Genomic DNA, 24,849 nt, shown 5'->3' with positions numbered 1-24,849 from the left:
CATGATGGGCCAAGCGCGACCGGGCCAGCCCATGTAACACGAAATACCCTATATATTTACCTTCAAAGTCCATCGCGGCGTTTCACTTCCCCTTCTCGTGTGTCGATTAGGCGGCGACTCCACATCTCGCCCCGAAGCCTCGTCTTCTCTTTCTCTTCATCTCTAATGGACGATGCCGCCGCCTTCTCCTCTTCCTCCGCTCCTTCCGCCGAATTCGGAGCCCACCAAACCCTAATCCCACCGCCTCCCTCTCATCCACCGCCCCCTCCTCCCCCTTCGCACGAAACCCTAGATCACGGGTTCCCTCCCCCTCCACCTCCCGAAACCGTCGCTGATCCTTACCAATATCATGCCCTCGATCCGCAAACCCTAGCCAAGGATTTGCATCCGAATGGCCCGCTTTCGAAGCCCGACGAGCGGCCGGTGATCTCCGGAAACGCCGTCACCCACAGCGGCACCGACAAGGACTGCTCCGGCGGGGAGGAGGAGGCCAGCAGTCGCCGCCGACGCCGGCGCAGCCGGTGGGACCCCCCTCCGTCCGAGGGTGACCAGAACGGCGGCGGCGACGGGGCCGGTGACGGCAGTGGTACTGGGAGGAAGAGGAAGTCCCGATGGGCGGAGGAGGAGCCCAAGCCCACCGTCCAGCTCCCGGACTTCATGAAGGAGTTCACCGCGGACCTTGATCCTGAGGTCCAGGCCCTAAATTTTAGGCTTCTTGAGATCAGCCGTCGGTTACAATCAAATTTGCCTCTGGATGACCGCCCTGAGGGTGCTCGCTCGCCGTCCCCCGAGCCCATCTATGATAATATGGGAATCCGGATTAATACCCGCGAGTACCGTGCCCGTGAGCGGCTCAATAAAGAACGGCAAGAGATCATCTCTCAGCTCATCCAGCGGAATCCAGCGTTCCGACCTCCAGCAGACTACCGGCCTCCCAAGCTGCAGAAGAAGCTTTATATCCCCATGAAGGAGTATCCAGGCTACAACTTCATTGGCCTCATCATTGGTCCACGAGGGAACACGCAGAAAAGGATGGAGAAGGAGACTGGTGCCAAGATCGTTATCCGTGGTAAAGGGTCTATAAAGGAGGGCAAATTGCTGCAGAAGAGGGATTATAAGCCCGACCCTGCAGAGAACGAAGATTTACACGTGCTGGTGGAAGCTGAGACACAGGAATCACTCGAGGCTGCTTCTGCCATGATTGAGAAGCTTCTGCAGCCTGTCGATGAAGTGCTGAATGAACATAAGAGGCAGCAGCTGAGGGAACTCGCAGCCCTGAATGGAACTATCAGAGATGAGGAGTTCTGTAGGTTGTGTGGTGAGCCCGGGCACCGGCAGTATGCTTGTCCTGCACGTACCTCAACATTTAAGAGTGACGTTCTGTGTAAAATCTGTGGTGATGGAGGACATCCAACTATCGACTGCCCCATGAAAGGTGCTGGCAAGAAGATGGATGATGAATACCAGAACTTCTTAGCTGAACTTGGTGGTGCTGCTCCAGAGTCCTCCACTAAGCAGAACATTGCATTGCCGCTTCTTGGTTCAAGCACTTCTGGGAGCAATCCTAGTGGTGCACAAGGAAACCTGATTAAGAAGGAGATCGATGATACAAATCTTTATATTGGGTACTTACCCCCTACTTTTGATGATGATAGCTTGATTAGATTGTTCTCGCCCTTCGGTGATATTGTGATGGCAAAGGTTATCAAGGATCGAGTCTCTAGTTTAAGCAAAGGTTATGGTTTTGTGAAGTACTCTGATGTATCTATGGCCAATCAAGCAATAGCTAGTATGAATGGTTATCATCTAGAAGGAAGAGTTATAGCTGTTAGAGTGGCTGGGAAGCCAGCACAGCCAACGGTACCCCCAGGTCCTCCAGCTCCCCCTGCCTCAGCAGGTGGATATCCTTCTCAGCAGTATATTCCTGGTGGACCCATTGTAAACGCCCCACCTCCACCTGGAAGTTATGCCCCGGTCCCTTGGGGTCCACCAGTTCCCCCTCCATATGCTCCCTATGTCCCCCCACCACCTGGTTCTAGCATGTACACTCCAATTCAAGGTCAGCCACTGCCTCCTTATGCAATGCAGTATCCACCTCAGCAACAAGCTGCTCCTCCTGGTGTGCCAGTGCAAAATACACCTTCTAGTGAAGCAATGCAAAACCTTCCTCCTGGAGTGCAGCCACAGAGTGCTAGTACAGTTACTCCACCTGTACCAAGTGACATCTATGGTACTGGTTCAGTACCAGGAGTTGTTCCAGCCATTGCTCCACCATCATTTTCTCCTGCTACTTATGGATATCCACCTTACTATGCTCCAGTTGTGCCACCAGTTCCACCTCCCAGTTTCGATCCTTCGCTGAGCATTGGAAATGTACCATGGGTCACGAACACGACACAGCCCCAGCCTGTATCTTCTGCAGAACAATCAACTACTCATGGATCAGATGTGGAGTATGAGAAGTTAATGTCAGAGTTGAAATGATGCTGCCATGCTATTTTTTTTCTTTCAAGGTATTTTAACTACTCTCTTGGGTTTCTCTTTTCAGGGCCATTACATATTATGATTTTTTTGCATCTAGCTAAATTTACTGGTAACAAAAAATTTTAGGTTTCAGTTGCTAGTTCATATACTAAAGTATAATTCAGAAGGAATTAAAAGAGTAAATATTTCTTGAAGATAAAATCAGCCTCCACATATTATTTTTTTGTTGGAACCTTAAGAACTCTCTTAGTGGTTTCATAGGGTCTGTCATCCACATTATGCTGCTTTGCTTCTTGCTTCTCAGGATAAAAGACATCTATACTAATGAAAAGTTGTTTTACTTGTAAAGCCTATGTAATTTAAATCTTTTGATTAACTTGTCAGGAAAATCAATCACATGACTGTTCTGGCCAATGTAATATCTATAGCACATATCATCTTTGCTCTCCTTGCAGCTTGCATCTATAATCGAGGACCCCATTTCTAAAAGTACAAGTAATCTCTTGATTCTATTCATATGTTGATTCACTGCAAATGTTCGATGGAGATAGCTGAATTTGCGAATTTAATTTGGAAACCTACCATTGAAGGACTTCTCTCTTTATGTTACCTCCAATAACATTCATGGATACACAGTCTTATATCAAGCAACTTTTGATAATGCTTGACCTGTATTAAACTTAGGCTCTTAAGCTGAACTAGTAGCTTGATTTGTCCACTCTGCAATTTGAATACAACTTTCATAAAAAATGTAAATAATACTTGCCCACTTCTCTTAATGTCTACTCGTCGCAAGAAAGAGGATGGTAGATTTCCATAACTACATACACATGAAAAATTGTCTGTGTACAAGTTTGTGAAGTATGCTAATGCTAGTAGGGAAGTCAGCTTTAAGATAATTTGCATTTTGTAATTGATTAATCGCTTGGCTTGTACATTATTTGTCTAACTCTTTGTAGGTACTGTTCATATCAAAGATTAGTATAAGAGGGCTTTAATTGGCCTGTTAGTTTGATGGTAAGAAAATAAGACATTCAGGATTTATGGACCACAAATGCAGAACAATATGATGAACTTAAAGAACTTTTCTTGTAAATGTATGCGAGATAACTCACAATGGTTTGTCATTGAACCATATTTGGTTGTATCATACCCATTTATGATGTGTAGCTGATATTGTCATCACTAGTTGTAGAAGCTCAGGAAATTTGCTCAGTCTTGATCACATAGTCCCAGATGTACAGGTTTCTTTTAAGACATTGGATGGAGAGCATTTTGGAGGTGTTTCTTGAGAAAATAGAAATTCTTATTTGTGGGAAAAGAGATATTCAATAAGGTTAGGGGCAGTGTCACAGCGAATTGTGCATTGTGGACATAATTCTGCTCTCACAAACAATATTGACTAATATTGATCTCCTGGATCTAGATATAGAGAAAATTTTGGATGGTACAAGTTTGTATGAGATTTTGGTTATTGATGAAATTTATGAAGTTGAGAAGTATTAAACTTGAATATTGAATTAATTGTGAACTAGTATTGTGGTGTACATACTTGCTGAGAGTATTGTTCAAATTAGAGAACTTATACAAGATAAAAATCACTTTTTTTCTCCTCTTCCATAACTGTGTTAATAATTACACATGTTTTGGAATTTGTGTTTTGTGTATATTTGAATACATTTCTGAATCAATCAACTAGATTTATACATTTTTCCATGCAGATCAAGCATGTTGTAAGAACATTACAAATAAATTCTTATATTTATCTTTCTAATGAATTGCTAACAAATCAGTGAATGAAGAATTAATGTGTTAGTCATGCAATTGCTTTTGTGAATGTTATTTTCAACCAAGATTTGAAATATCGTATCGTACCGACGTTTCGACATTCGCTCGGTACGGTATGATACTGTATACCGAGCGATATTCCGTTTGGTATACCGCTCAGTATATATATATATATATATATATACCGTCCAGTAACGGATGGTTTGTGTACCGATCAGCTAACGGACCGGTACACATTGCCCGTACCGACGGTATTATTCGAAACTGTATACCTTGCTTTCAACATTCTCCACTTTGTTATATCACCAAAATTGTGTATTTGATTTGATTATAGTAGATAGTCATGTCTTGTTTTTTCCATCTTGAAGAATATATGCATGTCATGTAGAACATACTTGCTTTGGTTGTAATCACTCTCGACATTTTCTCTTTGTTCTGTCATCATGATTATATATTTAATTTGATAATTATAGACACTCATTCTTCCCATCTCGAAAATCAGTCAGTCTACCTGCATTTAGATTCTGTAATTTTAATGTCTGCGCATCACTGGTTTTGAATTTGTCTGATGATGTGTAACCTTCTTTTGTGTTAAAGGTCTATTGGAATGTTCATGCGCATATATATATATATATATATATATATATATATATATATATATATGTCTGTCTACTTGATGGTTTTATTAATGTTTTGGATTGTAGTAGGTATGAATATTAAGATCATGTGTACAAATATGGGGAATCATTAGTATGTTTGTTGATAAGTATGATAATGAACAGTTGTGGACCATATACGGGAAAAAAAAGATTGATTAAGTAGTTTCTGGTCTTTATTGTTCTTGTTACTTATATAATTTTGAAGGTAGTTGAGGACCTTGTTTGATATCCATTGTGTTGAACTAGTGTGGAGAAAGACAAATGTTTCTTTCACTACATTTTACAAAGACTATATATATTTGTACAATTTGATGATGATTTATTTTCCCCTAAATTAGCAGGAAAGACTCTTGGCAAAGGGCTTTGTGGAGAGAATTGTTGCCCTTATTTTTTTTGTTGTTGTCGTGTAATGCTGCATTTGTTATCGTGACCACTCCATTATGCATCTATCTGTTGGATTTTTTTCTCAACTGACATTCAATGTGTTTTGGCAGGCTTGTGGTTTCTTGGAGCTAAAGTCCTGATTTATTTCTATTGCTATGACTTCAACTAGTTGGACGTTTGGAACTCACATGTTAATCTTGCTGTAGTGTACTGATAATTGCAGAGACCACCGGGCTAGATGGGCTTAGCATATTGGATGGATCAAGAAAACTTTGTAATTGATTTCTCTTTTGCCTAACCGTGCTCTTATCCAGCAGGACAATGGTTCTATATGCATTATGGAGGGCACTCGTGCAATTATCCTAGTTTCTTCTATGTCTGTTTCTTATATGACAGCTTCAGAAATACCTTTTTTGATAAATTTGTGATGTTCAAATTTGCATCTGGGACTAATCATTTGTTTGTCTTCAGTAGTCTTTATAGTTTACCTGGTGAACTTAGTTGCTATTGTTGGACTCTTTCTTTTTCCTACATCTCTGAGACCACTTCTATTGAAGCTGCCTGATGTGTTGCACATAGTCAAATCCAGTGCAGGTCCTCCTGTCATCTGTAAGGGCATCGTCCATTCAGCATGCAAATTTATGGGTATTACTAATTTATTCAATTGATTGTTTGTCAGATTATTTTTAATCACTTACCTAATATGCTTTCAAGTTTTTATGTGACACAGCAGAAGATCAGTTACCTAAGTTGTTTATAATGGTGCATCAGGTTACTGGTTGGGAAGCATTGATGATATGAGTTAGTAATTGCTTGTCATGAGGCACCAACAATTTCACTGGTACTGTCTCAGTTTTTCTGTGTGGACTATATAGACTCCACAGCTGATATTACTGTTGGTTGGTGATGGTGATACCATGCTTTATGCTAATGATTTGCTGACCATACTTCTCTTGATGACTCTTTATACACTCAAGTGCAGATACTTGGCTAAATCAAGGTTGCACGTCAACTTTTAGGTTATTTAATAAGAATATTTTACCTAAATATCTCTCTTGTGAAATCTGTTACATGTAATTTGGTTTCAAGACCCAAGTTTTGCAAAATAGTGTCCCTTAGGCTGCACTCATATGTAGGTTATATATTTTAGATTATAAAAGTTTAAGGTTTCAGTTGTCAAACATTTATTAATAAAATTCTCATTAGTTGCTTGGTGCGTTTTGCACAATAACATGTACCAACATAATCTTTTTGTAGTTAAATGGTGTATGATGACATCACAGCATTAGAGGTTTGTTGACGAATTTAAATAGCGGTGCTTTATTTTTTTGGTAATAATATGGTGGGGATATTTTGGGGAGGACTCAAGACAGACTATGTATGTGGAGAGGTGTTGGGTACAAGAAAATTGTTTGCAGGCATAGATAGCATTGTAGAATTCAGTGAGCTTATGATTCTTTTTCCCTTGTTTGGAAAGTTGCACTAACTAGGAATTGGCCTATACTGAAGGGAAGATGAGGACATCAAGGACTATCTATATTCACAATGTTCTTCCTCCATCTGTCAACTCTTATTTTGTATTGCAGTTTTAGGTGGAAAATCTTGTGTCCATGGTCAAGAAGGCCTGTACCAATATGTTTAATGCATAAGACTTAAAAAAACAGGGATTCTGATTATTTGTGGCAGTTTCTGATTAAGTTGTATGGTCATAGTTGAGAGTTGCAGTCTAACATAACGGTAGCTGACAAAATTCTCTTACAAGTAGAATTTAATTTATTAGGTTTTCTTTGGCTGGTCTTCTATTTTCTATCGTTGACATATCAAGTTCTGGTTTATGGTATTTACTTTTTGTTATACTACTTTATATTTTGGAGCTCTGGCTTTCTCAGAATTTACTGGGCCATGTGTTTGTTTCATGTTTAATATGTGTATCGGTTTAGACATAGACTAGCATCTCCTTTAGGCCTTTTTGTGCCATGGAATCTAGGAGGTGATACCAGTTTATCAGTCATTCTTTGTAGGATGATAGTACTACCAATTAGCATTAAATAGCATCCACAGAACTCTGTTTCTGTTGACTAGTAATTTTCTAGTATGTCTTTCCAGATATCTGTGGTTGTCTTTGTAGACATAACAAGAACACTTATATGAGCGCTAAATATGGGATGAAATTGACAACTTATATTTGCATGAAAAATAGATTGCAAACATCAGGGTGCATGTCAATTGTTGGCCTATATGGCATGTGGTGATACAAAGTCTTCTTGAATTGTATGAATGTCAGATAGAATTTGTTTTGTTAAAGGTATTGCACGATACATAAAGGATCACAATATATACAAAAAGTTTATGTTGCTGAAATGATAATGTTGAGGCGAGTATATGGAGTTAAAGATAGGTGAAATAATACTTTAGTCATGAATAATTATGTACCATTTCGATGGAGAATAAAATGAGAGAAAATTGTTTAAGATGGGATGAACATGTGCTCTGGAGACCTACAAATGCAGTAGTTAGAAGAGGTGAAATGCTTAGTAGTATGACGAGAGTTAGATGAAGATCATCTAAAAAGAAGTTTATAGAAACTATAAATAAAGATCTAAATATCTGTAACTTAACAGAATATATAGCCGACCTTAAATGATTGAGACTTATGGTTTTGTTTTTATTGTTGTTGTTTAGGGGCCTAATTGTGCCATGTTGCAGTTGCTCTATTTTGTGCAATCTAGTATGAAAAGCATTATTGAAATCAAGCTTTTATATTATCCGGTAAATATGTTGACTAATCTGTCTGGCCTATATGTTCAATTATGCAAGTAAATATAGTTGCTAGCTCTAGTATCTTGAGGGGTTTATGGAGTTGAGTAGCATATGGAGTGGTTTGTTTGCTTTTTATCAATGAAATACCCTTGGCCCATTTTAAGTTTCTTTTATGTTGGCTCTTCTCTGGGTCTTGCATGACATATAGATTGACTTCATTCTTATGTGTGTGAAATATTTCTCGTTTTCCCTTTTCAAGATTCTACTTAGATTAATTTTGGTACCCAGGTGAGATTCAATCATCAGGACTAGCTTCATTGTGCAGCATGTTTAGTCTTGAGAAGCCATATCTTATTCTATCAAGTCTGAGTAAATATTGCAGGTTTATGACTTCTCTGCATCAGGATCATAGAGGCACTAGACTCTTTAAAGTGAATGTCTGTCCTTAAAACACATCTCAGTGCATAAAGCTTTGTCCTAATTCTCTTTGGAAGGCATTTCAACTAATAATGCAGTGAAGAATCTTGAATATTGATGAAATCTTGCAATCCTGATGGTAATGTTTTTGCTAGATCCAGGTGGCTGCCAAGATGGTTCTGCTAGTTATGCATTACTTATATAAGGATTTTGTGTTGTGTTTGGGCTTATAAAAATGGATATAATTTATTATGGGGATTACGCTCACTTTTCTGTTTTTTTTCATGAATTATTAATATGCTTCTCAGTTTGCCATCAATGGGTTTAATAGAAAGTTCGTTTTTTGGTTTCTTGTCTTTTGGGATTCCAGTCTAGCTGATAGAAATCATCTTCTTTCCAGTGGGGTCAGTTGGAAAATTGAGGTGTATCTCAGTAGTCCTATTTCTAAAACCCTCTTCAATTTGTCTTCAAGTTGTAGTCTGTTTATTTCTACATATCTAATACCCTATTTGGAATCTTCAATTTGTCTTCAAGTTGTACCCTGTTTCACATATGTCCTATTCTTTTTTACATTTATAGTTTTCATTCACATTTTGTTTTACTTCAAACGTAAGTGATGCTTGCTGACCCTTTTTCCTGAACTGCATAATCCAATTTCTTCTTTACTTCAAACTTCTAATATGTTATTGCAGTGATTTAGTTAGAGATGATTATGGGCTTCCTTGCATGGGTTAATCAGACATTCTAGGTGTGAAGGTAGTGGTGTTTCAGAAGTGCATACTGTCGTCTTGTCTCAATTATAGTGATCCAAGTTAGTGATAAATCTTACCTTCCTTGCGTAGGTTCTCAATGGATGCTACACATTGGAGGAGGTTGGTAAGTGTGACATCTTTTTCAACTTTTTTTGTGAATCCACTAGTCCCTTTTAAAGAGCATGGATTGTGTAGCCAAGGAGATTTCTCCTTTTTCCTTTAGATATGCTTGGATCCTTCTGAGAGGGTTAATGTATGACCACTTTGGGCTATTTCTTTATGTTCTTTTTCTTCATGACTTGTTTGTTTGGATGATACTCTATTCAGAAATAATTGGTGAGGTTTATACTATGGAATTTTGGTCAGCCGAATCATTAACTCTTTCTAAAATCGAGACCAAGCAAAATCGTAATGGGGGTATTTCAAAACAAAATTTGAAAAAATGAAATAGTTTTCTGTGCTTTGCACTTGAGGGCATTCATGGAGGATGATCTTGCAAATAAACATTATTAGTAGTATGCTCCAAACAGTTTTCATCTTTATTTGTAAATAGTTATTGATAACATGTTCATTATGATTGGCCTCTGAAACATCAATACTCGTCATCTCTTTCTTGCCATTCCCCTACGTATAGTCAATTATATGAATTGCATTAAGTGTACAAATATTTCTTTTTTGTAGAAAACTTTACTGATGTTTCTGCTGAATCGTTGAGATGTGGGAGGCTCAAGTTCAAATCAACTAGATGTATTGTGATTAGGTGTGTTATGGATTGGCATTACGTAGTTACCATCATCATCTCCTCAGAGTCAATAACCGTTACTCTCTTCGCTTCTTCTAATATCTTCACTCTTATCCTTAGATCTTCTTACCAGCATTTTTATCATCATTAATTTGAAGGACAAAGGATCGCTGTTAGTACACCATAAAAGTATTACAGCCTGCGTTATATGAAACGAAAATAGATGTTATTTATCGGTGGAATCTTGTTCATTGAATTCTTGATGGGAGTAGTAGTTCACTCAATTGTTGTCTTTGAGGTTCATGGTCTGCGTCTTTTTCTTTCAAATATTTATGGAAATACAAATACGAATGTTCCTACTAAAGTTTAGCTATTTACTTGTTAAACAACACGAAATGCATCACTTATTTCAGTGTCTATCACAAACTTGGTGTGATCCAACGAACCACTGAGACAATGGCATCCACATTAATTGTGGTCCATTTGATTCCTGTGACATATTCTGACTTTGTTCTTTGGTGATAATTCCTCGTACCAGGTTCAGCTGAACCTGACGGTGGTCCATTTACCAGAAGCTGTTTCTAGGTCAAGTGGAACCCATGACTAAGATGCTCTTCATGCTCTATTTTCCTGTCTTCTCCATGCTTCGAGGGACCATATTAAATACCACAACCATTGCTGATAACAAGGCCTAAGGTGTTATCCTTGTATCCTTGATGTGCGTTGTAGAACTCAACGTGCTGTGTTTTGATCCTAGTGTCAACTAGGAGAGTTTGCCTCTATACTCCTCATGACTGATTTTTTTGGAAGGAAAGAGGCGTGGGACATTCCCTCGATTCGTTCTCCAGAGAACCTCTTGTGAGCATCCTCTGTCAGTTTCTCCTTTTGTCTTTTCGTTGCATTGAGTCTATGATATGACTAGCATCGATCATCAATGCAATTATATATATATATATATATATATATATATAGAGTACTGTATCATATGTAGACTTTATCAAGTCATGGATTTGCCCATAGTTTGTAGGTTCATATAGTCATCTGACCCTGCAATCAATGTTGCAATGGAATTACCAAAAATTTGAGGCCGATGTAAAGGCCAATCTTATCTAAAGCCAGAAAAATCCTCGAGCATTCAAATGTTGAGGACCATTGCAGAAAGCAATAAACACAACGGAATCTCTGTCGTATGCATGCTCATGTGGAGAACAGATTCACAACTATGGCTTACTCTGCTCTGTCTTCGGTCAAGACTCAGTGGTTGATGGTTGTAGCTAATCATGCTGTTTTGGGATTCACTAAATCAACATCTATGTGTTGAATAAAAGACTTCCAAGTCCAATCCAAGTGTCAAACAGGAAGATTCTGTACTCTGGGTAGGGATTCTACGTGTTTAAGAGCTGCCATTGATGTCCGGAATGCCACCTTCAATTCACGTTGTAATTGGAGAGATCAGTAAATGGAGAACACCTCCTTCTGTTCTTCTCTCCACCCTCGAAAGGTTGAATCTTGTTTGTAGTCGGTATGGTCATGTTGACGAGCTGCAAACCTACCTACAGTGAACACACCCATCAACAACTGTCATTTGAGAGAGAGAGAGAGAGAGATGTTATATATTAAGCTTGGCTTCCCTTTGAGCCTTCACATGTGAATCCATGTCAGGAACTGTGTAGTTGGGTAGCTCCCAACCAAAGCAGTCTACTGCTGCTGCTGCTGCTGCTGCTGCTCTCTGCAACCACTGACTGGTATTCAGTTTCTTCCCAGCCTTTTGGGTTGTGCTGCTGCTTTATCCAACCTTCTATCTTCTCCACTGTTCTCACTTTGTTCAGTCTACTCTTCTGTTCTTCCTATTTCCCCTGTTTTGACATGGATTCATCTTAGGGTTTGCTTCTTCTCCTTGTGTAGTTGCCATCTCTAGTGGTTCTGGTTCCTTTGATGGTGGTTTTTAGTGTTGTCGATCGGTCACGTACAGGGAGACAGCGGTATAAGATGGATGGAGAGAGGAAGGAGCGGTAGGAGTAGGGAAAGACAGAACAGCGTAAGGTAACGAAACAGGGGAGGCGAGAAAAAGAGTTCTGAGAGGGGGGTTGCCCTGATGGACTGGGACTCCAAGATCCCTCTATGGGATTTAGCAGACCTCGGCCGAGATGCCGATCCAAGCGTTGGCATCGGCTGCGGCCTGGGACGCCGGCCGAGCGAGGTGGACTGCTCGGTCGATCTGAAGCTTGGGGGATCTGGAGATTTTGTGCCGTCACATGGCTGGAAAGACCAACCTAAGGTGCCGACGATGGCGGCCTCGTCTGGTGCGTCGAAGAGGCTTCCCCGAAACCCTGGAAATGGCAGCCAGAAAGCGGCATGCTCGGTCGACGGGTGCAAGGCGGATTTGAGTGGTTGCAGGGAGTATCACAGGCGCCACAAGGTCTGCGAAGCCCATTCCAAGACGCCGGTGGTGATGGTCGGTGGGCGAGAGCAGCGTTTCTGCCAGCAGTGCAGCAGGTAATGCAACCACAACAACTTCTTGCTGCCGATTCCCCAATCATCGCATGGTCAGTAGCCATTTGTGATGTGTTCCTTTCTATTACTCCAAGTTTTGTGTACGCAACGTGCTCGTCGAATTGCTTTCTAAGTTACTTTCTTTTATGAATGTTCATTGTGAGGATCTCTCATCTGATGCTGAACTATTTTATGATAACCTTTGTCTCTGCTTTTCTTGATCAGTTCATCAAAGTAATTCTTAGGCATCTTGTTGCTTGTTCATAGATAAGATTGATCTGAAGTGTTTTCCAAGACTGCCTTCTAAATATCACTTGTGGAATCTGCAACTGTCTATTTGTCATGGTAAAGGATCAGAACATATTTTTCTTCAGGAACTTTTTCCTTTAATATGATATTACTATATCTTTTATGGAAAAAATCTATATTGATTTATTAGTTAGAGATATCTTTCGTCTCCTTAGTTCTTCCTTTTTAAGTCTTGAACAAATATTAGTTAGAGGTATGAAATTTGCACAAATTTTGAACGTCAGAAGAAATAAAAATGGCATCACTAGGTTTCTTTTATTTTATATCATTTAAACAGAAACAGGCCTATCAACCATACTGGCTGGGCTTTGATTTTATATATTTTTTCAAAATTTATTGATTATGTAACTACACATCCAAATAAGACATTATAAATTTATGTATCAATTGTAGTGGAAAAAATGATGCCATGCCACTGTTCAAGTTGACAATGTCTGCAAGTAACATTTTACTTTATCCTCACAAATCATTTTCTGAATTCTGCCCTCAATCTAAATTCAGTCTAAGCAGATTGGTGTTATCAGTGACTTGTTCCATCTTGCAAATATCTGGACCATGCCTAACCATGTGCTTAAAACACTTTTTATTGAAGCCATTTTCTTTAATTCTTGCATTTGCACAAAATTGTTTCTCCTCCCTTTTTTTCTCATTTAGTGAAATAAAGGGAGAATATTCTACTCTTTTGTGCCCACTCTAATTTTGCATCAATCCTTAAGTTGCTCTCTTCAAATGTCTAGTTATTTCTTCGAATATTTGCACTTGCTTTCATCTTGTTGATGTGTTTGCATTCCTTCTTTTTTATTTGTATGTAGTATGTGTTATAGTTTGAGGAGAGCAGTTGCATATCTACCAGTCATGTGTAGTTGAGTTCAATTAGCATTTTCAAAGCTTCCTCCCATTTAACCTTTGTTTGTCCATGAATGTTTTACGCCTCACCTCTATTCGTGAATAATTTAATGTCCTTATCGTTCATATGTTTCTGATGCAGATTCCATTTACTGGTGGAATTTGATGAAGTAAAACGAAGCTGTAGAAGACGTCTTGAAGGTCATAATAGACGTCGAAGGAAACCGCAGCCAGATTCCATAAACTCAGGGAGCTTGTTTGCAAATCATCAAGGTGCTAAGTCTATCACTATATGTGTCTGGTGCCCATTCATCACGCAAACATAGTGTCATTACAGTTTAAAATGATGTGTATGCTAATATACCAGCTGCTAAGCAATTCTGTCGATCTTTCTTACATGAGATTTTTCATTCATTAGAGAAATAGTTTTATCTAAAATTTATTTTATGGGTGAACTGTTACCAGATATTAAGTTACTAAGTTTAAACCTTTGTCTAATTCATTAGATACAGGTTGACCATTAACAAATGTTGTTATTTACTACTTGCTGCAATATTTTAAAGACACACAATGCTAAAATGATATATTTGTCATTGGTCTTAATATCTGAGAACAATCCTAATAAATAAAATGTTTGAACCACTTGTATCCAGTAATCCAGGTATGGATTTTGATGCTGCACCTGCATGAGTGCCACTTTTTCCAAAGTTCTATTATATGGATGCTTTCAATTTATTTCGAAAAATATTGTCAAGTTTCCATATTTATTTAGATCAAGGAGAGTTGAATCAATTTCTTATCCGCTTCTTGGACAGGGGCCACATTTTCTTCATATCCTCCAATATTTCCAACAGCTACACCAGAACCCAATTGGCCTGGAGCTGTCAAGACCGAAGACACTGCTCTCTATGCACATTGCCTGCCTTCTCATGGCACAAACAGAAACCATAATGTTCTCAGTACCCACAGCTGGAGCCAAGAAGGAAGGCAGTTTCCTTTCTTGCAGGAGAACAAGACCACCTTCAGCAAAATAACACTAGGAATCCCAGTAGGCCAGCCACATCTCAGGACATTCATGCCGTCCGGTAACAGCTGCAGCGGCGGCAAGATATTCTCTGATGGATCATCTGAACCTATCGACTCCGATTGTGCTCTCTCTCTTCTGTCAGCACCAACTCCGAGCATCAACACAGGCTTAGGCCAAATGGTTCAGATTCCTGCAGGTCAGCCTCATGCTTCAAGTTTGCACCATTGTGGTCTACCACATTACTTGCAGGCTTCCGACGACACAGCACCATCTGTGTTTTCATGTTCAGGGATGGAAGACGATCATGCGGGCATTTTTCTGGTCTCTGATGCTAATGAATCTGAGATACATTTCCCAAATGTACTTCATGTTGGGGGTGAAGGTTCATCGGTGGGGACATCTCAAAGCCTTCCATTTTATTGGCAGTGTTAGGTCCAGCTCCAGTAAGGTATCTTTTAGCTAAACATTGTTGGGGCACAGCTTCTGATCCCTCCATGATCTGAAGCTTTTTTTTCTCATTTTATTTCCATGACCTGGAAGAAGATGGACTACCTTAATTTACTTGTGGTAGAATAACTAACCAATGCTGGAATCGAATTATGATTAAGATTGTTGTGTTTGCTATGGTATCCTGTATTCTGAACTTGTGGTGGCTTCTGATTCCAACTATTCTTTGTATGTATTATTAGAAGCAGTACATTTTGATGCTGAACTCTTTGATGTTAATTTTCTTGATGGCAGTGAAAGTGATACAACTCAAAAGGCAGCTCCTGCTGTTGTTCTTGGGATTTTAGCTCATGTATTTGGATTTGAAAGCCATATTGTTGACTTTTATACATAACAATAATAGAACAGGATACACCAACTCAATCTACTAACGAATATTATAGAGCTTGTTAGATGAATAATGTTTTATGAATGTAAGCATTGGACAGTAATATTTTATGGATCTCAGGATAGTTAAAAAATAATATCTATAAAAAATTTGTATGGCCAAAAAAATTAAGATGAACATAATAATAACTACAATAAAATTGTAAATCTCAATTATTTGAGTTCAAGTATATTTTTTTGTTATTGAATTACATGGATCTTCTTTTATCATTGATCTGAAAAAAAATCATATGTTTAGTTAAATTTAATATACTTAAATATTTATGTATAGTTTCTATTATAGTCTTTTTAGATTTTTTTTCTATCTTTTTAGTTTCTATTATAGTCTTTTTATTTTATTTACTAGTACAGTTTAAGGTTTTCAAAGCACATGCTCATATCATTTTAAATGATTTTCTTTTAATTTTATCCTAAGTAATACCTAATTATTCATGAATAAAAATATTTTTTTTATCTTTTTTTGTAATTCCACGCATCCATCTTAATATTCTTATCTTGACAATTCATTTTTTTTTATACATATTATTTTTTAGCTACCCAACACTTAGATCCATAAAACATTATTAGTTTCATAATTATCCTATAAATTTTTTCTTTTAATCTCAAGGATATCTTATGATCCCACAAGACACATTTGTCGTTATCTTAATCATCATATTTTTACTCTACGAATAATACATTCATTGATCTTTCCATCATATTTTTACTCTTTAAATGTGTGGATTTATTAAAAAATTAAAAAAAAAAATATTTTTAATCATAAACAATTAAGTATGACTTTAATAAAAAAAATAAAATAATATGTACATACTTTGAAGAGACTTATCGACGCGATAATTAAAAGAGATGAATAATTATTATTAATGATATAATTAGAGTTAAAGAAAGATATAAATTCTTTTAACAAAAATTATAAATAAAAATTTAAATACTCCTTTAACTTTTTATAAACTCTCCGACGGATAACTAATACAAGAAATGACAGCCATCTTGATTTGTTTATGAACTCTCCCGACAGATAAGCAATACTGAGGAATAGCGTATCATATTATGTTGGTATTACCGGGAAGTCCATAAAAGACATGTTTCTGACGCTTATGCCATTAAGTACTCCAAAGTAAGCACATCATGGAGGCCAATGGACCCCACTAGACAGACTCCCACTTGTGTCATTGCAATCTCCATAATTATGCAACAAAAGTATTGCCACTCATTAGAGATTAATTTTCTTCTAACAAACGAACCATAAAGTTATCAATAGGCAACACCTACAGATTAATTTTCTTCTATAGAAAATAATCATGGAGTATCAATAGCCAACACCTACAGATTTTACTTGTTAGAAGAAGACAAATCTTAGTATAACGGAGACAATATGATTAGAAAGTCTCGTTAAAATATTTAAAGATAAGACCGTATATATTGATCGTCTCCTCTCCGGCTTCCAACACATTGTTTGTCATCTGATGCTTTTGCTTTGCACTTCTCAAAGTTTTGTTAGGAAAAGACTACCAACCACAAAATCTTAGTTGAACTTTCAGTTCATGCCAACCTGTTGCTACATCTCCCTTGAGAGTGACTCCATCAATCTACTTATGAGCATAATTCATTCCTGTGCATGATAGAAGCAGAGCCAAGCTAGGAATCACTAACCCATGTTTTCTTGTGAAGAAACTGACCTGCCTTCCAAGTCTCCAGATCTCTTCCTCTCCTCTCAGGCCTAAAGCAGTATGTAAAGTGCAGGGTTGGCATGATCTCAAAAGCATGCTCTTCCATTACATCTTCCTTCCCTTTTGCTTCTCCCCAGCCATTTCTTAGTCCTTAAGCATGCCATGAATTCCTTCCCCCTCTCCGCCACCATTTCCACAACACATGTTATAAGCTCCATCTGCAGCTGATCGATCCAATCATCCGAGTGTCGCAGGCAGACCAAGAGAAGGGAAGATGTCCACCGACTGGGGGCCGGTGATTGTCGCAGTGATCCTCTTCATCCTGCTGTCTCCGGGCCTCCTGTTCCAGCTGCCCGCAAGGTCTCGAGTGGTGGAGTTTGGGAACATGAGTACCAGCGGCATCTCGATTCTTGTTCACAGCATCCTCTTCTTTTGCTTGCTAACCATCTTGGTCATTGCCATCGGCATACACATCCACGCAGCTTGATCAAAAGATGGAGAGCTGATTTCCTTCTCCTCCATCCCTGGAGCTTTCCACCACCGGCTTGGCGGTGCTCTCTTTGGCATTTACCCGAACGATTGATACACAGAGAATGTTATTGTTTTCGTCTGACATGTGTGTTTCTTAAGGGAGACACCACCAAATGTTGCATCTGTAACTGATAATAAATCGCTCATACTTTGTCCTCTCACTCTGTAATTTGCAATCCTTGATACAGAGCAGTATGTGTGCATCAATGAAAGAGGTGTGGTGGCTATCAGAACAACTCCACCCAAAGGGGAGAGAGCTCTTAAAATTCTAGGGTTCTGAGCACCCATATTATATGGCTGTAGATCAGATCAAAATGACACAGACACAAGAAAAAGAATATTTTGCAGCAAATGTAAGCAAAGCATCGAAATCCCCTTGCAAATTCCAACTAGATTAGGTTTTGGAGAATAGTAAAGCGAAGCAACACCACTTCGATTCCCTTCTAATCTTGAGGGATAGACTACATAAAGCAGCAACTTGAGTTGTGAGAGGACCTGGAAACCCTAGAGCGAGCACAAGAAACAACGAGAGGACGGCCGGATGCGTCGATTCAGCCGGTGTAGATATGGAGGCGGAGGGCGACGATGATGACGGAGTAGAGGGCGAAGAAGACGAGTGTGTGGAGGACGACGGCCTTTCCGTTGGTTCGCATGCTGCCGAAGTCCACCGCCCGGTGCGTGCCGGGCGCCTCCAGGACGAGCCCCGGCGACAGCAGCACGAATAGCACCACCCCAACTACCACCGGCGCCCAATCCGCCATAGAGCAACAATCTCCCCTTTCTCTTGTTAGTTCTTCCGACGAACGGCCACCGGATGATCGCTGGCGATGACAACGCAGAATGAGTAAAGTGCGGCGGCAGAGTAAGAGTGAGGGAGACGTGAGAGAAACCGGTGGAATAAAGAGTAGACAAGAAACGAGTACGACTCGCTAACATTTGATACAGCAATACTAATGCATCGCACCGATTAGCAATACTTCGGTGGGGCCCAGTTGTGGAACCCACTATGTTTTCCAATAACGAGGTCGGTAAGGAAGTGTGGAAGCCATCTGCTGTGCGGCAGTGCACCAACATTGGGAACCAATTATGGCTTCGGTCAACGCTCTAATTAGCCATGTGAGAGGACATATTGTTGACCGCAAATAGTCTCAATAAACGTAATATATTAGCAACCAACGAAATTAAGTGCCACAATTCTAATCTTCATACAGTAACAGCGCTCCTTTCCCTCTTACACACCTTCACCATCAGACCATTCTTCATGTGGAGTATGATGGAAAGCTTCGGTTCCACCACATGTCCTTCCACCACCTCAAAGCGAAAGTTACGGAGCATGGCGGCCGCCACAGTCTTCATATGAATGAAAGCCATATCCTTGCCCTGACAGATCCTGGAGCCACAGCTGAAGGCGAAGAACTTGTGGGCAGGTTCGTGCCTCAGGTCTCCGCTCTCCGTGATCCATCGCTCGGGCTTGAACTCCATGCAGTCCTTCCCCCATAGTCCCTCCATTCTTCCCATGGAGTACGCATGGAAGACGAGCAGCGTTCCGGGACGCACCTTCTCGCCGCTGGGGAGCACGTCCGGCTTCGCCACTTCCCTGCTTTGAGCGTGGATGGGTGGGTAGAGCCTCAAACACTCGCACAGGGCCGCGTGCAAGTACACGAGCTTCCCAAGCCCGTCCCTGTCGAACGGCGTGTTAGGGTTCGGGGTTTCGTCCGGTGCCGCGGGCCAGTGTTGTTTCAGCTCCTCGAGGATCTCGTGCTCCGCGTGTGGGTGCATGGAGAGCAGCCAAAAGAACCACGTGAGCGTGGCCGCGGTGGTGTCTCTCCCCGCAAGCAGTAGGTTCAGTGCATTGTTCTTGATGAACTTGTCGAACTCGAGTGCGTTCTTCTCTCGCACGGTCGGCTGATGCATGTAAACAGTTAACAGGTCGGCTGCTGCTTCCTCATCGTCTACGCCGTCTTCGTGGGACCTGATCTCTTTGCTGATGCTCTCTTTCCTCCTCGTGATCGTGCTTGTCGCGAAATCGTCCATCACCCTGTGCGCCATCGCCAGCTTCTTCTCTTCACCGACTCCTAGCCACCGCAGCGCCTTCCACCAGAACTTGGGAACGATGTGCCGCAGAAAGATCACCTCCTCGGCGTCTCCCAAGGCCTTGGCGAATGGCACATCCGGGAAGTCGTCGGCGAGGCATCCGGGATCCACGCCGAGGATCAAGGAGCAAGCAGTATCGAAGGTCAGCCGCAAGAACACGTCCTGCAAGTCCACCACCTTGTTCTGCTCCGCCACGCCCTGCAGAAGAGGAATGAGCCGCTTCTCCACCTTGTCACGGCTAGCCTTGAGCTCGTAAGAGCGGAACCTCCTGTTGCTCATCAAGCTGTGAATCATCTTCCTCTGGCTCCTCCATGCCTCGCCATCGCTGTTGAGCAAGCTGTCGCCGAAGATGTCGAAGATCTCGGCGAACTCCTCGCCCTTGGGATAGTTGGACGACCTCGTAACGAAGACATAGTTCACGTTATCCGGGTCGCATGTGATCGTCATGTCCATGCCCGACAACCACGGACCTTTGAACACGAAGGTCCAGTTGGCCGCGGCCAGGAACTCGGCCGCATAATCATGGACCCGGCTGATATGAGAGAATAAATCTGGAACCATGCCGACAACAGGCAAATTCAACGGAAGCTTATGCCTCCGCAAGCGGTAGGAGGAGAAGAAGAAGAAGAAGGAAAGTAAGAAAGCCACGGAGATGAGGATTTCAGGGTAAGCCATCGAGAGGCTTGTTGAGCCCACTATCCAACCCCAAGCCATTAGTTTGGAGATCTCGGTTCGTTGCAGTGAAAGGTTCCAAAGTGCAAAGCCAATATATAGACTTCCAAAACCACGGAGATGCGACGTCATGCATTCGCTGTAGTAATACAACTTACGAGGAACGCATACGCTACGACAACATTAAGTCTTCCTCGTGCAACTTCCATGATAGTTGTAGAATGGGAAGTTTTGAGGTGAGAATCCTGCGGTGCGGGGCGAAGATGATAAGCATGCAAACTGTGTCGCAGAAACAGGCAACGTAGAAATGGAGAATGTACATATTGACCCGGCACTGCGATAACAGTTAAGAAAGACACCTCGTTACGCATCGAATTGCAACTTCTATGACCAGATTTTAAAGACTAGAGAGGATTTGTTTACCAGCCTTGATTTTGACTTTTTGTTTGGTAAAAGACCAAGTTTGACTTGGATTGTAATATGTCTTCCTAGTTTCGCGTTTGGAAATGGCCTATGTGACTGTGAGATCGGTCGTCTTCTTTTCCTTTTTTATCCTTTCTCTCATATTTAGGTACAGTGTATTTGATGACTAATGTAAGTTTTGATTGTACACAACGAAAATAATGAAAGTATTAAGGAGAGAATACATGGAAACGAAAAGAAAAGTCTCATATATTACTAATCAATTTATATATATATATATATATATATATATATATATATATATATATATAAGATTTACATGATTCGATACTCCTTTTATACATCTTGCATGCGTGTGTTTCATATGTTGGTCGAAAAATCGGATTTTATGAATACAAAATGGATTTGTCTTTGATGTCAGTCTAAGAGATGACGAAAAGGAGCAAGGTAGAGGATGAGGCCTTCTTTCCTGGATGTCGAGTCGAGTTTGTCTTGAGTTCACAAGTCAGCTAATTTCCATTATCAGCCAACTATATATCATTGATGTGTAGTGTACACTTGGGAGTTTGATAACTTTATTTGGAATTTGAATAAGAGAAAATTAATTTAAAAAATTGTAAGCCTGCACGTGCAATTTTGACTTGTGATTATGTTTGTACCTTTAGATATTTGCTATACATAATAAAAATAATAATAAAATATCATTTTTATTATTTTTATTATTAATTATATTATTGTTCTCACACCTCTTTATTATATTTATCAGAATCTAGTTATATTGATTTTACTCTCTATCACTTCATGTATTTGATGCTATTTTATCATGGATTTAGATGGTTTTGCTTAAGTCGTATGGTACTCTTACGTGTCTGTCCGCGAAGGTCTCCCCGAAGCCTCCTATGGTTCCTTAGGATTTATAAAAGAGAAAACGGGTTAGAAAAAACACATCACTCAGATCCACGAGTAAATATTTTCGAAAATATACAATGTAAATTACAAACATACTTTACGAGCTCTGAATAAATGTCTAAGGATTTCCCTTCGAATTCTGTCAGAATTATCCAACGATATTGAGTAGTTGCCCATCATTATGAGAAGAATATTTATGTTCATTTGATATCGTTGGATGTTGTTTTTCACTAGTCATTAGAAATATATATATATATATTAATAAATATCTTAAAAATTATTAAAATATAATTATAAATGGTAAAAAAATTGTCAATACAAATCTACTGAAATTAATGGGTGGTTTTATGCTCATAGCGGCCTACGAATTCAAACGGTCGTGAAATGATGGAAACTCGTCAAATCGGTGATGTCTCGATCTCTTCTTCGTCATTCTCGGTCCTTTCAATCCAGATTTGTCGCGGGGTGCAAGAGGTGGAACCATCTAGGGTTTTGATGAGGGTAATAATTGCGATAAGACTCGCGTGAAATCAGTTGCCCCAAATGACGCCTCACGCCTCTGTTGACCTGATGAGGCACCCGGTCAAAGCGGACCGGAATGCCTACCAAGGCACATTAACCACCCTGCTCAGGCTCGATCCCCCACGCCACGCCAACGGCAATGTCAGACGCCACCAGAAGTACAATCCTGCTCCCTGTGGGCAGGCACATCAAACAACGATAATCCTCGCTATAAAAACCCTCGCGCTCCGGGAAAAAGGGAGAGTGAACGGAGACAACAAAAAAAACCCCCTAAGGCTATCAACTAACTTGAACGTCGGAGGGGTCGGGTCGAGCTCCCCGACCCGACCTTGGTGCAGGTGCGAGGGCGAAGGTCGTCCACCAAAGGCGCAGGTGGGAGTTCTCTCTCGACAGAAACGGTGACCTTGTCCCAATCGGAATACCGTGATCGGCCACCTCAGCAATCAGGAGGAGCGTCCCTGGAAGATCCCGTCATCCGGACCCGAACCAAGCCGCGTCGATCCCGAGGCCACGACTTAAAGTTGTAACACTAACAGGTTTCAGTGTTCCATTCTGGGAGAGCCGAAACTCTCCGAGTGATCGCTCAGCCTCACTTCCGGAACACTTCATTGAAGGTTTTTTTCTCTTTGATTCCGGCCTTTTTCTCAACAAGGTTTCCATTTTCTAACTGTCTGCTGTCTTGAATTATGGAAGCTAGTCGAAGTATGAGGATTGTTCGGCTTGGAAGATTCCCAATTATTTGCCGTGTCTGTGGTTTGGAGTTCATCAATTTCCTTTCCGTCACAAAAAATGGGCACAGCAATTCTTACTTTGACAAATTTTTGGCTTCATCCCGTCGCATTCAGTGTTTTGGAGTTTATCTTCTGTCGGCGGTTGTATGCCTTTTGTTCGGAGTGAAGGAGAGTTTGTGCTTCGGCTGTCGAAGAATGCATAGTGGTGAAATCTAACAGGGGAAGGAGCAGTTTATGGAATTGGATGCAATAAAGGTGAGCCCTTTTGGGCCAAAAGATCGCGGAAAGAATGTTCCGTCAGAACTTTGGCCACAATTCTATGTATGGTCTCGGAAAAAAGACAACTCCAATTTGATGGGCATGAGAGATGCTGGATTTCACCATGGACCAATCTGAGTTTGTATATGACCAAACTTCCTTTTCTATATCAGCACTGCTGCTGCAAATGTTGTCCGTCAAACTCATGAGAAAGTAAGAAGAGTGCATGAAGAAGCACAAGTCGCTGCTAAAAACAGCAGAGACTTTTCGCAGGGGAATAATGCCTTGAAGAGGAACGTTAGGCATCTGTAGTTCGCAATGCCGCTTCTGGTGACAGTTTTGCTTGCAAAGAGAGGGAAGAGGCATCAGTGATGACCTTGGGAATGACAATGGAAGGGTCTTTGATGAACACATTGGTGCTTCTGAAGTAGCTATTTCTCAATGGGGTTTCTGGGGACATCTTGAAATCAAGAATGAGTACTACAGAAAACAAGTTTTGCAGTGATATATCTATCATACATGGATAGACAAAGCTATGTTGATTGAGAGGCCAAGTCGGTAATCCATAACCAGTTGGAAGAGTTCCTTTCTTCTACCATAGCTATAAATGAAGAGAGAAAATTCAAGAAAGAGACAGAAGCCAAGCAAAGATAAAGAAAATATAAAGCATGTGGTTTGTGGTGATTCTACTGAGCAGGATACATTAGATGAATCTAGGAATGAGGTGTAGCAGAGTACTCCCAAGAAGAATGGAAGAGTTCATAAATGAACATTCTGCTGATTTGGACGAGATGATCAACGAAGCAGTTTCAGTATATGTGCTTGATTTAGATTTCCATAGATTTGATAATGATTGTCCAGAAAAATCGTAGGGAAGCGATCAGGTATGATCTACTTACTATTTGCTGGTTTAGAATGTTATTGTCTTCAGTGCTTTCAAAGCCTACACAAGTTGTTTCACTTCAAAGTCCAATATTGAGTCTCGATCTTCAAGTTGGATTGCTCTTGATTTTTGCAAAACTGTTTGATGATTTCAGGCTGGATCTGATGTTGGTTTCTTTAACCTATTGGATAGGCATTATACTAGTATTCATATACCAATCAGTAACATCCAGTATCATTGGATGAAAGAAGACCTGGTGAATGTTCTTAATGATTCCAGGGGCATAAATTATTTGCAGCCTTGAGAAGTTCATGTGGTATTTCTGAACTTTTCAGCCTTATGCATGCAATTTCACTTGTGCTGATGTATAGGCAATCGACAATGTCTCATATGCATATGCCTATGCCGACGGTTTAATTCTTGAATGGTCACTCGCAAAGAACGCAATTAATTCTCGTTTAGATCATGGTTTGCAATTATCAAATATTTTTTTTGAATCCATTATTTTGCCTGAAATTTTGAACTATTGCATCTCTTTTTAATCAACATGTGTATCAAGTATTACTGTAACACTATTATTTCGGTCATAGGTCTCAAAGAT

General features: G+C 40.3%; 4 protein-coding genes across 7 annotated transcripts; 3 read left to right on the top strand and 1 right to left on the bottom strand.

Annotated features, from left to right (window-relative positions):
- Positions 1-85: 85 nt before the first annotated feature.
- On the top strand, positions 86-5,768 carry LOC135674550 (splicing factor-like protein 1). Its single transcript, XM_065184494.1, has 2 exons — positions 86-2,513; positions 5,426-5,768. Exon 1 carries the CDS (start codon positions 166-168, stop codon positions 2,482-2,484), a length of 2,319 nt encoding a protein of 772 aa, XP_065040566.1. The 5' UTR covers positions 86-165; the 3' UTR covers positions 2,485-2,513; positions 5,426-5,768.
- A 137-nt stretch (positions 5,769-5,905) lies between these two features.
- On the top strand, positions 5,906-15,373 carry LOC135674551 (squamosa promoter-binding-like protein 16). Of its 4 annotated transcripts, none has more exons than XM_065184497.1 (6): positions 5,906-9,248; positions 9,335-9,368; positions 9,926-11,731; positions 11,959-12,482; positions 13,777-13,907; positions 14,450-15,373. In XM_065184497.1, the coding sequence occupies exons 4-6, from the start codon at positions 12,082-12,084 to the stop codon at positions 15,091-15,093; spliced, it is 1,176 nt and encodes a 391-aa protein (XP_065040569.1). In that variant the 5' UTR covers positions 5,906-9,248; positions 9,335-9,368; positions 9,926-11,731; positions 11,959-12,081; the 3' UTR covers positions 15,094-15,373. The 4 variants fall into 4 exon arrangements, with proteins under 4 accessions (XP_065040569.1, XP_065040568.1, XP_065040571.1 ...); XM_065184496.1 differs by having other exon boundaries at positions 11,892-12,482; XM_065184499.1 differs by having other exon boundaries at positions 9,926-12,482; positions 14,450-14,857; positions 14,951-15,373.
- Positions 15,374-16,996: 1,623 nt separating this feature from the next.
- On the top strand, positions 16,997-17,917 carry LOC135674548 (uncharacterized). Its single transcript, XM_065184493.1, has one exon. The coding sequence runs from the start codon at positions 17,500-17,502 to the stop codon at positions 17,710-17,712; it is 213 nt and encodes a 70-aa protein (XP_065040565.1). The 5' UTR covers positions 16,997-17,499; the 3' UTR covers positions 17,713-17,917.
- Positions 17,918-18,959: 1,042 nt separating this feature from the next.
- Positions 18,960-20,654, bottom strand: LOC135674013 (noroxomaritidine synthase 2-like). Its single transcript, XM_065183424.1, has one exon. The coding sequence runs from the start codon at positions 20,652-20,654 to the stop codon at positions 18,960-18,962; it is 1,695 nt and encodes a 564-aa protein (XP_065039496.1).
- Between the last annotated feature and the right edge of the window lie 4,195 nt (positions 20,655-24,849).

The sequence above is a fragment of the Musa acuminata genome, chromosome BXJ1-5, assembly GCF_036884655.1.
Source record: "Musa acuminata AAA Group cultivar baxijiao chromosome BXJ1-5, Cavendish_Baxijiao_AAA, whole genome shotgun sequence".
In the NCBI taxonomy this organism is placed as follows: Eukaryota; Viridiplantae; Streptophyta; class Magnoliopsida; order Zingiberales; family Musaceae; genus Musa; species Musa acuminata.
The sequence above is the reverse complement of the archived record's forward strand: the minus strand, read 5'-3'. Positions and strand labels throughout refer to the sequence as shown.